At 32.5% G+C, this 12,301-nt stretch overlaps 2 protein-coding genes across 2 annotated transcripts; both read left to right on the forward strand.

Annotated features, from left to right (window-relative positions):
* Window positions 1-1,162: 1,162 nt before the first annotated feature.
* On the forward strand, window positions 1,163-4,182 carry LOC133670927 (probable protein phosphatase 2C 58). The gene is made up of 6 exons (XM_062091530.1): window positions 1,163-1,276; window positions 2,118-2,369; window positions 2,688-2,964; window positions 3,289-3,443; window positions 3,603-3,804; window positions 3,923-4,182. The coding sequence occupies exons 1-5, from the start codon at window positions 1,238-1,240 to the stop codon at window positions 3,738-3,740; spliced, it is 861 nt and encodes a 286-aa protein (XP_061947514.1). The 5' UTR covers window positions 1,163-1,237; the 3' UTR covers window positions 3,741-3,804; window positions 3,923-4,182.
* Window positions 4,183-7,430: 3,248 nt separating this feature from the next.
* LOC133671648 (zinc finger CCCH domain-containing protein 2) lies at window positions 7,431-9,277 on the forward strand. Its single transcript, XM_062092458.1, has one exon. It carries the CDS (start codon window positions 7,765-7,767, stop codon window positions 8,911-8,913), a length of 1,149 nt encoding a protein of 382 aa, XP_061948442.1. The 5' UTR covers window positions 7,431-7,764; the 3' UTR covers window positions 8,914-9,277.
* The last annotated feature ends 3,024 nt before the right edge of the window (window positions 9,278-12,301 follow it).

Below are 12,301 nucleotides of genomic sequence, written 5' to 3' on the forward strand. Positions count from 1 at the left end.
AGAAGCCATGTCACTTAGTTATAGATTTATTATATATATATATATATATATAATTGTTTTGTTTTTCTAGTTTTTTTAATATATATATTTGTCATTTATATGCAAACCCAACAATAATTAAAGCATTAAAGATAATATTAAGAAAAATGCATGCACATAAATTATTTGGGGTGAAAAAAAAAATCAATAGCTCATGTGATAACTCATGATTTATTGGATCAAGATTTTAATTTTATACCTAATGATGGGCTTTACTAATTCAATACCTCATGAGTTTTTTTTTTAATTTCTTTTTTTATTATTATTTATTATGTGTTTGGTATTGTTATATAGAATAAAAATATTTTTGTTTGATAATATAGTATAATAAATTTTTATATTGTTTTTTATTTTTAACACTAGTATATTAAAATCTCAACAATAATTGAAGCATTAAAGATAATATTATGAAAAAAATGCATGCACATAAATTATTGGAGTAAAAAACAATTCAATAGCTCATGCTGATTTATTGGATCAAGATTTTAATTTGATACCTAATGATGGGCTTGACTAATTCAATATCTCATGTATTGTTTTTAATTTTTTAATTATTTACTATGTATATGTATTTGGTATTGTTTTATAAAACAAAAAATATTTTTTTGTTTGATAATATACTAAAATAATTTTTTATAGATTTTTTTATATCAATATATTAAAATTATTAAAAATACTAAAAATAATCAATTTAATATTTTTTTCATGACAAATACACTTGAGTTTGCAATTAATCAATATTTTCAATAATAAATACCCTAATAATGCAATCTAGTCTCATTAACAAAAACAAAAGGAAATCATATATTCTCCTAATGCGTATTTTTAGTTTCATTTTTTTATATAAATATATTTTTTGGAATTAATATAAAAATTAAATCAATAATAAATCTGACCATTAAAATGATAAAAAAAGAACTCAAAAAATTGCAAATATTTAAATAGAGAGAAATAATAATAATAATAATAATAATAATAATGCATGCAAGAAAAGGTCGTCGGCAAGAGCGCGTACTTTTGTAGAAGAAGAAGAAGAAACGCGCCAAAAGAGAAAGATAAAAGTGACACGCATGTCACGTGTGCTTATTGGTCAAACCTCACCTATATATATAAATATACGCCAACCACGTCGTCCCTTCGATCCTCTAAAAAACTTAACAGGAAGAAAGTCATCTCTCTCTCTAAAGAGCACAACACCATGACTAGTACGGGCAGGGAGATTCTCCACAAGATGAAGGTTAGTGGAAGCCTTTTCTTTTCTTTGATATGTACTTCGTACCTTTTGGTGTTATTTGTAGTAGGTAAAGAGATTATCTTTGTGTTGTTAATGTATATGCAGTTCATGTTAGTATTCGAAATTTTGAGCTGTTTTGGAAACTGGGTATGTAGTTTTTTTTTGTTTTTCCATTTTGAAGAGAAGGGTGTTGTTGAACAAGTCTTAAAGTTTCTTACTTGGAATCTTTATTCGATGTATAGTATGATTCATTGCGGAAAATGAGAATTTTGAATTAATGATGAAAATTATAGGCTTTTCATAATTTGCTTCAATATATATTATCACATGGGATGTGAATCATATTGGGATGACAACCTTGATGAGTCTTGGATGTGTTTGTTGGGGGGTTTGATAAGTCTTGGAGTAGTAATTTTTGGATGATTTTGGATATGAAAATGTCAAAATTACTGAAAAACAACTAAAAATGCATCGAATATTGAACTTTTAGCTCAAAATCATCTTTGCAATAGCATCTGCACCGCGTTACTAAACACGAATTTAGGCTTTGTTTGTTAACATGATCAACTGCGCAGTTGACCGCGTTAACAAATACACGCCTGGACTGATGAAAGTTAGGGTGGTTCATGAGTACCTATACTATGGTAACAAAGAATTTTCATAGGTTGTCGTCCAAATTGAATTGATAACTCAAACCGATGAGAACTAAGGTAATTGTTGGCAAATGGCTATGGAGCATCTAATTATGAAACTCCCTGAAATTGTAGTTTGGTTGATTCTTAGTGATCCTATCAATTCACTATATAATATAGTTCCATTGGTTAATTATTGGTCGGTCCTATAGGTGAAGGCTGGATTGAGTTCATCTGCATCTGGTGACACAGGGAAAGGCAAGAGCAAGATGTCGAAGCATATTACACATGGTTATCATACAGTGGAGGGAAAATCAAATCATGCCATGGAAGATTATGTAGTCTCTGATTTCAAGCAAGTGCATGACAAAGAGTTGGGCTTATTTGCTATATTTGATGGTCATTTGGGACATGATGTTGCAAGCTACTTACAAACACATTTGTTCGATAATATCTTGAAAGAGGTAATTATATATGCCATATGATTTCATTTTTCTCGCATTTGGCGTGTGAATATATATTAAACCCGGCTTGTCACGGCTGGTCAACTTAGCGTGACCTGCTTATTCGATACTTGGCCAGGTTAGGTTTCAAAATAAACTATGTGAGAGTTCACTCGACCAAAACCCGGTTTGATTTAAAAAAATAATAACCAAAACAACATCGTTTTTTATTGATCTAAATCTTGCTCGATCACTCCATGCGTCATTGATTTATATGCAGGCTGCAGCTAGCTATTGGAAGCAGATTTTTATTGTTATTGTTTTTTTTTCCTCAAGCAGCATGACTTCTGGACTGATACGGAGAGTGCAATAAGGAGAGCTTATCGTGCAACGGATGCTGAGATATTGGAGAATGCGATTGCCTTAGGAAAGGGAGGATCAACTGCTGTTACAGCAATACTGATCAATGGCCAGAAGCTAGTAGTAGCAAATGTGGGAGATTCTCGAGCAGTTATGTGCAAGAATGGTGTGGCCGAACAGCTGTCTGTTGATCATGAGCCAAGCAGGGAAAAGGGAATGATCGAGAGTCGAGGTGGTTTTGTGTCAAATATTCCTGGTAGGTAGCCATGCATATACCACTGGTTTCTGTTTCACATCAAAACAGTTTGAATCTATGAGAAAAACAAAAACTAGGTTAGCTTAGTTGAAATTGATTCTTGGATGGTTGTCCAGCAGTGAGGTTATTATTGGGGGAATCTTTGTTAAGAAGTAATTTGAGCATATATCCATCTTTGGTGACGATAGATTATGCTATGTGAACATTATATTAATTTACCAGCCTGGTTTCAATAATGACGCAATCAAACTGGGTTTGTAGAACACACTCGCTAAATAACCAAAAATGCCATAGAATAAACTTCTCGGCCTATGTTACTTGCAGGGGATGTCCCACGAGTCGATGGACAGCTTGCTGTAGCGAGGGCATTTGGTAACAAGAGCTTGAAGATACACCTCAGTTCAGAACCTGATATGTCCGAGCAGATGATTCACAATGATATAGAGTTTCTCATTCTGGCAAGTGATGGCATATGGAAGGTTGGCCTCTGTCACTCTTTGATGTATTGCCTGCATGTTCTTTCTGTTTAACTTTCTAGGAAAGATGAGAGAATAGACTTGTAAATTATGAAAAATCTTCATGCACAATTTCTGAACGAGCTAGCATATTTTTCTAATGCCTTCTCAACCTCCGAGCAGGTGATGTCAAACCAAGAAGCAGTAGATTGTATAAAGCACATTAAGGATTCTCATTCAGCAGCAAAGAACCTGGTAGAAGAGGCACTTTCCAGGAAAAGTAAGGATGACATATCTTGCATAGTTGTAAGGTTTCGATGATAACTATCTTTGGGAAAGCAGAATCTGAGATTTCCATTAACGGTGGAAATGCTAGCTAATATGTGTATGTATACTTTACATAGACCTTTTCCCCTTCTGTTATATAGAATGTTGTAATCATTGTTGCATTTACAATTGAGAAATTAAATAAAGTTCACTTATTACTTGAAATTCTTCCTCAGATGCTGAAATTAATAGCTGAATTGCATGGAGAGTGGAATCTGTAAAACTATGTCTGTATTATTGTTTTATTCATATTACATTTCTATCAAACTATGGTAGCACAATCTGTCAGAGTGAAAGTTGTTACAGTAGCAATGCTAAGGAATGGTAGTGGGAGGGGTGAGGATCGACAATGGACTCTATTTTAAGCTTTTCTTCTTAGGAAAATCATGTATCAACAGGATGGAATCCAATGAGCTCCACCCCTTTTCTGTTTTTACTTTCTTCCCTAACACAGCGTATAGCGAAAAGATTGAAAATCGTAGAGAAAATGTATGTTTTTATGAATTCTGAATAATATCAAATCTCTTATAAAAAAAATTACACACAGAGTTGTTTAAATGAAAGCCAAGACCTGGGTAAAGAAACCTAAACCAAATAAAAATTTAAAACCTAACCAGAAAAGAAATCCTAGAATTACGACAAAAATAAAGAATAATTTTGAAAACAATTTCTAGCTTAATTTGGACATGAAAATGAAAGCCAGTCGATCCTCGTATAACACCCAATCCAATGAACAATGAGATTAAAAATTAGGTTCTTTTCATAAGAAAGGTCATTTGACTCATCTAGGTTTCTTTTTTCGAGATGTTTTCGGCGTCATTATTGGAGGACAGAAACTAGAGAATTTTCTGTTCCCATTCTGTTACCCTGGCCCTGGCTCAAATTGTAAAGAGCTGAGATTGCAAGGTTCAAGTTGGTCAAAAGCTTTGTATCTTGGCTGTTGGGGGCAGGGAGATATCTATCTTCTTCAACTGCAATGGGAAAACTCACGACTGGCAGTCCTCAGCTGCTTTCGTTTGGTGATTTCATGAAAGACTTTTGGTTACGAATACTACTGTTTAATTTTATAGCATCTTATTTAGTGGGAGAAAAGAACTACTGGGTTCATTTCCTTTCTTCGATTCTTATGCGCAAAACATTCATCGCCATATGCTTCTCTGGTTTTCATCTTCGCTAAAATCAACTTCCTTGTCCGAGTTCAGCACATTAGGCAGCTGCACTAGGAATTCTTACCGTTGTTGCCCAGAAATCTGTGGGCTCATGCTGCAGAAAGGGAGATAGAAATCAATGCTGTTGTCTGTTTTACGCGTGTGAATGTGTGTTGAGACTTGAGAGAGAGAGAGAGAGTTGCAAGTAACAGTCCTGGTAATTAGCAATGGGCAAAGTAGGCTGCACACCACAGTGGTGTGGAAGGGCAGCCATACGAGAGGAACTGAGCTCACCTTCATCAGCAGCTATGTCTTATAAAATTTTATCTCTTACATTATAATGTATATAGTTTTTAATGATAAATCCACAAAGGAGGTCTGCATGATTACACGAGTTTCAGGATATTTGTGGAGTAGCTAAAATGCAAATTTCGTAAATGTTGTTTTTTTCTAAATATGTTAAAATAATATTTTTTTATATAAATTTATTTTTATATTATTATATCAAAACGATTAAAAAAATCATTTTAAAACTAAAAAAATATTAAAACTTTTTAAAAATATGATTAAACTAAAATGCCAAATACCGTCTAAAAATCTAACTTAACCACGAGTCAGCTTAGAATCTAGCTAACATGGCTTTCAGTTTAAGTTGGGTTTTTAAAAAATTTAACTTGAAATTAACATAGTTTTAAAAAAAATTAAATATATCCTCGAGTTGTAAAATGATTTTTTTTTATATCAATTTTATCTAGAAATTATTTTGATTTCTCAATTAAAGATTTTGCTATAATTATTCAACAAAAATCATTATTTTTTTTTATACAACGATATTGTTTTTTTATCAAAATTAATAAAAATAAATTTTGAATGAAAATATAGATGAAAAATCTTTAAGAATGGATAGTTAATCATTTTTTAAAATTTAAGAATGAAATTAAAAGAAAAAGTTTTATGAAAATATTGAAAATACCTATATGATCACGTAATTAAAGGTATTGATGAGATTTCCGTTTGTTTTCTTTGTTTTGTTTTCTTAAAAACAAAAGAGTACTTTAAAATTGATTCCTCGCATTAATTTTCTTCTTCTTCTTCTTTGAAAATTGCATTAACTACAGGGGTTGCCATTGATGGAGAAGAGGACAAAAAGAGGAGGTTTAGGGCATATTTTCCTAGGAAAGGATGGGCCTGGAACTAATCTAATGGGCTTGGGCCTGTAGAGACCAATGAAGCATGGTTCCTCTTGGAAGAAACTAACTGCACAATTTTGCCACCAATAAAAGAAGTTCCACTGTCGGCAACCAACCAAGAATGAATTGCTCGGCAATATCTGCCTTAATCTCAAACAAGGTATTTATTACACCCGGTCTGTTCCGGCTAGTTGATATGAAATTAGTACTGGTTTGAGCAACGCGGTACAAATCATGTTTTTTATAAATTTAATATTTTAATTTTTGTTAAAAATTAATTTTGTCTGTATTTTGAATTGTTTTAATACGCTGATCTCAAAAATAATTTTTATAAAATAAAAAATATCATTTTAATACATTTCGGCATGAAAAGCATTTTAAAAAGCAATTGCAACTACACTCTCAAACAGGCCAAACCAGAAAAGTTGATCACCGGTGATCTGAGTAAAAACTCAAATTACCCTATGGCTGGTTTGGTCCAGTGAAAACCACGTCAAAAACTTGTTAATTTTTTAAAAAAAGTTATTTTCAAATGATGTTGTTTACGATTTAAAAAAAAAAAGAATAATTCAGGTTACTCCATCCAAATTGTAACTCAAACTTTGTGTTATGTCAACTTCTAAGTCAAGTTAATTGCTGATTAAACAAGTTGACAAGCATACCAATAATTAATGCAATAATATGAAAAAATACAAATTAATTATAATTACCTTCTTATTAATATAGTAATTTTTATATATCTTACCTTGAACATTTAATTAATTAGATTTTACAACTGGATGGAGTTGAATTATAAACCATAATCAATATAGAATATTTTTGTGAATAAAATCTTAGAGGATTAACCCAAATCAATATATTTATGTCTATTCTATGGTCCCAGGAAAAGTTTAATCATAAAAAATTTGTGCTTGGGACACTAGTTGTAACAAGCTTACAGTCCAACTCTTGTGAGCAATGAGCCTTTTAAAGTAAATAATTATTTGTGGCCTTCTGGTGAAATCAAAAGCTTGTTTGTTTGGTATTAGGTTTTTAATTTTAGTTGATGTGTTTATTTTGAAAAAATATCAAATTAATATTTTATTTTAGTATTTTTTTAATAATTTTGATATGTTAATATAAAAAATTTTAAAAATCTAAAATATATTATTTTTTAATATTTCCAAACAAATAATATTTTAAAAAAACTTTCTGGATACCGATTCTTTTGGCATCTAGTTGAGTGGACTCTTACATTTTTATTTTTTTTGGATAAATTTTTACACCTATATCTAAATTAAGCAATATATATATATATATATATATATGCAACCTAGCTACTCTTCAATCAATGCCACCACAACATTACCAAAAGAAAATCCAAACCCTAGTGAATACACATAGCAAAGCATTGTGGGCTATGAATTGTGAGAAGATGCCACCTCCTCTTTTTGCATGATGAACCCTAATACTATGAAGCCACGTGTTTCTTTTCCCATACCTTAATTACCTCCATCCTTCAACATTTCTCTCCCTTTCTCCCTCCCCTAACCACCTATATATCCAGCCCCACCATTTGTTTCCTTCTCCCTCAACATCTTCTCCTTGTTCCCCTTCCTCCTCTCTTACTTTCATATCACCCTCTTCGATAGATCACTAACTAGTAACTATTATACCCTTTAGGTTATACTTAGCCACGAGATGAGCACCATTTGTGCCGAGCAACACAAGCCCTACACTCCTCACCAACTTCTTTATCCCAAGAGACCCTTCAGAGATCTTGAGATTCTACCAGGAAAACTCCTTACAAAGAAAACCCATCAAGAAACCCTAGACATGTCTCCATATGAGACTAATCTTCAGAGATTCCTTCCTTCTAATGACTACAGCAATGAGAAGGTTCTTGATGGGGAGCTAGATCCGTACTCTTCTGACCATTTCCGCATGTATGAGTTCAAAGTTCGTCGCTGCACGCGCAGCCGTAGCCATGACTGGACCGACTGCCCCTTTGCTCATCCTGGCGAAAAGGCTCGTAGGAGAGACCCTCGTAGGTTTCACTACTCTGGAACTGTTTGCCCTGAGTTTAAGCGTGGAGGGTGTAGCCGTGGAGAGAATTGTGAGTTTTCTCATGGTGTTTTCGAGTGTTGGCTGCACCCTTCTCGTTATCGAACTGAGGCTTGCAAAGATGGCAAGAATTGTAAGCGAAAGGTTTGTTTCTTCGCTCACTCCCCTCGCCAACTTCGCATTTTGCCTGAGGTTTCTTCACGCAATAAGAGCTTGGCTTCACCATGCTCATCTCTCAATCATAGCCATTGTTGTGTTGTTCGCCATTCCATGACTTCCTCCCCGACCTCTACTCTCCTTGGTATGTCCCACATGTCACCGCCATTGTCACCATCATTATCACCACCTCTATCACCGGTGAAACACCAATCCTTATCCGGGTTTTCGCCAATCTCCCGATATAATGAAACGCTGAGCAAGTTTAGGGCTGGAGTTGTGAGTTACAAAGATGTGCTCAGTGAGCTAATGAGTTCTTTAGAAGCCATGAATTTCAACGAAGGATCTAGTGTTTCTTCACCTATGTCCTTATCTACTAATCACAACAGGAATGTCAACAGCACCACTCCATGGAATATTGATGTCTCTTTCAGTGGAGAAGATCAGCCACAATTCATTCTTTCACCTTCAACTCCAACCCCTTCATCAAATTTTTTCAATGGAGATTGTTCAAGCAGTAAGGGCCTGTTCGTTGATGACAAGATTAATGATCATAATAATATTGGTGATGGTGGTTTGGCTTGTACTTCTGATCCTGACCTTGGATGGGTTAATGAGCTCTTAATGTAGAGCAGATGGAGCTGATGATGATGATGATGATGGGAATGGAGATGGAGATGATTGGATCATGTGTACATACAAGTCAGGCCAGCAGCACCAGCCGTACATATGGAGCTTTATAAATGTGTGTGTGTGTGTGGATTTGGTGTAAATTGCTGTTATTATTGCTTTCTCTTTTAAGTTTTTGATTAATTTCCTTTTGATGATGATCATGTTATTATTAATTTAGTTTGTATTTTGAGGTTTAAGTACTTATGTTCTTCAAGTTCTTGAATCTTCAAGTTCTTTTCAAGAAGTGTTAATTAATGTTTGATGAATATATTTGTATTGAAATTTAATTAAATGTTCAATTGGAATGGCTATCTTTTGTTAATTATTTCTTAATTCATTTTTACTCTTTTCAACTTTATTTTAATACTTCTTTTTATTTTATTCTTGGATAATTAAGTTCTTAATTTATATCAAAATTAAGTGAAAGTAAAAAAAAAATCATTTACCATTTTTTACCAATCAAGCTAGAGCTAAATCTTGAAGGGTTTTATAGGGTTCATGAATTCTTCTATGAATAATAGCAACATATATATATATATATATATATATATATATATATATATATATATATATATATATATATATATATATATTGCATGTACGGGTAGAGGTATAATATTTAATTAATTTGGTGATTATATAAAATGCTTAGGTGGCATAGTGAATAATGGATACGTGGCAAATATGCATGCAGGGAAGGTGAGGATTTTGAGGCTAAGCTAAAGTGATCTAATCGTATCATCAGATATTTTTTTGGCTTTTTCTACATGTCTGAAGATGCTTGTCCCAGGGCGATGAATGATTCCTTCATACTCTATTTCTTAGCTACCAAAAAAATAAAATAATAAACTTATATAGTTGTAATTAACATTAAATAGGTTTCTTCAAACTTATATTAGTTATTTTCTTTCTTGTTATAGCTAGATCTCGAGTTTACAATTTTTTATCATAGTCGTATTGCTAATAATTAATTTTTTTCAGTGAATTTCTCGTCAACTGTTTTTTTTTTTAAACTTGTAGTGTAATTATTAGATGTTTATAGTACATGAGAGAAAAACAATGTAAAAAAAAAATATATGAGAGAATTAAAAATAATTTTAAAATAGGTGAGAATTTTAAAAAATTTTATGACACTCGGAAATAACTAGTGGTATTATATTAGTTATTTTTCAAATCATATTAAAAAAAAAACACACAAAAAGGAGAGAAAAAACTAAGTCCATGAACCACAAAAAAAATAATGAGAATATATCTATCTAGATATCTCTTTTCTATGAATTTATTTTTTTTCTTTAAAAAGGGTCAAACTAATTAATAGAATATCACTAGTTATTTACTGAGCATCATAAAATTTCTCGAGAATTCTTACCGATTCTTATGGTTTTGAATGCTATTTTTTCATATTATTATGTTTATTTTTATTCTATATTAATAAATATTAATGTTTAATAATTACAGTTCAAAAACTATAAAAAAAAATCCCAGTTGAAGAAGCAATTTTGTTTTTGCGAGGTTGAAAGCTTAAAAGGGAAAGTTGTAGTCTTTTTGGGTTTGTAGACATAAATAGAGCTCAAATAATGCAATTAATTTTAGGGTCTTGAGTAAGTAGAGACAGTAAATTAGAGAGAGCATACATTATGACTTCTTCATAAATTCATGCACCAAACCATTAATTAACCTAAATTTTATTAGAAGCATAAATTAATTGGAGAGCTTACATTATATATATATTATGACTCTTGTAATGTTTCCTACAATGGCAAAAACAAACATAATGTATGCACCAACCATAAATTAATTAATTAATTAATTTTTATTTTCGGTGCTCGTTTATTTTTTCCATTGTAGGGAATGTTGTAAGATCAGTTACATCTTCATCTTTATTGCATCTCAGGTTTTAAATTTTTAATGCAAAATCGAAATGTTGGACTGTGTGTGTGTGTATTTCTTAATTAATTGATAAATGAACTTTAGAGTATTTTTCGTCGTGCAACGGAACTCATCTTCAATACAGAAGGGGCTGGCAGGAGTCCGAGCCTCTATATAAAAAAACATTAATATTATAGAAAAAACTATTTAAAATTTCAGAGCTAGAACTAAATAAATTTAATTTTTTTCTAATCTTGGCCCCTAAGAAACTTTCATGACTCCGGCCCCCTGTCAATATATATATCTCACAATCAAATACCTACAGTATATCATCTTCTAACAAAACCAACATGGGATTTAAGGTCGTTTTACTCTCTCAAGCAATAGACTTTTCAAACATTTTCGAAGATTAATATACTTATTATCTTAGATTAATAACTAAAAAAAACATCATAGGTTCAAAGATCTTAGGTTATGTCTTGATAATTAATAGATGTTACACACACACACACACACACACACACATATATATATATATATGTGATTTAATTTATGCTATATGTCGGTAGATAATATGGTGCCCTTGGAGATAGGATACTTGGACTGAAGATACACTACGATTTAAAATCCCAACCACCATGCATGAAGTGGAGCTAGCTAGGCCCTCTACAGTACATAGAAACCGGTCTACTTTCATCAAAAATGGCTACTCTATTTAATGTCACTGATGATAATCCTAGTTAACGACAATATTTACCATTGGCTTTAATGCAGCCACCTACATTTTTCAGCCATTTAATTATTGGTGGATTACTGCATAAATAAAGCATGAAATAATTGGAAACCATGCTCAAAACCAACCTTATATAGTTAATTCAAAACATCTTAGTTATAAAAAATAAATTAACTTTTACTCGGGTTTTGATCGATTCACTTATATAAATTTTAAATTGTAGAACCTGAAGTTCAAGTTTAATTATCATATACTAGTTAATTCAGATCTTATTAGTTATAAAAATGAATTGATTTTCACTCGGGTTATTGATCATCGAGTATTGAGTTGACCCATCTAGTTAAATCTTGAACTAATCTAATGTAAAACTTGACCCGAAGAAGGTCCTGTGACTCAATCAACGGCTGATCAAGATGCACAGAACTAGATTGATGTGGCCTCAACGATGGCGTAGTATTTGTTTCCTAGGAGGAGTACTCATCTGAAAAGACAGCTATGATGGTAGGGAAAGGACTATAAGGGAGTGTTTGGAATGGTTCTTACTCTAGGGTAGGGTTTGTTGTCTCGGTGCAGTGTAGGGGGTTAGGTGGTGAAGGTTTTCGACTCACAGGAAATGGTGTGTGGAGGTGAGGGAGCAGCCCATGCTAAAATGGCTATGGACGGTGTTTCAGGGTCCCACCACCTCCCCTGAGCTTGGGGATCACAAGTTTCATTTCATTAATGGAGGAATGGAAAGGGACAAGA

The sequence above is a fragment of the Populus nigra genome, chromosome 13 (assembly GCF_951802175.1).
Source record: "Populus nigra chromosome 13, ddPopNigr1.1, whole genome shotgun sequence".
In the NCBI taxonomy this organism is placed as follows: domain Eukaryota; kingdom Viridiplantae; phylum Streptophyta; class Magnoliopsida; order Malpighiales; family Salicaceae; genus Populus; species Populus nigra.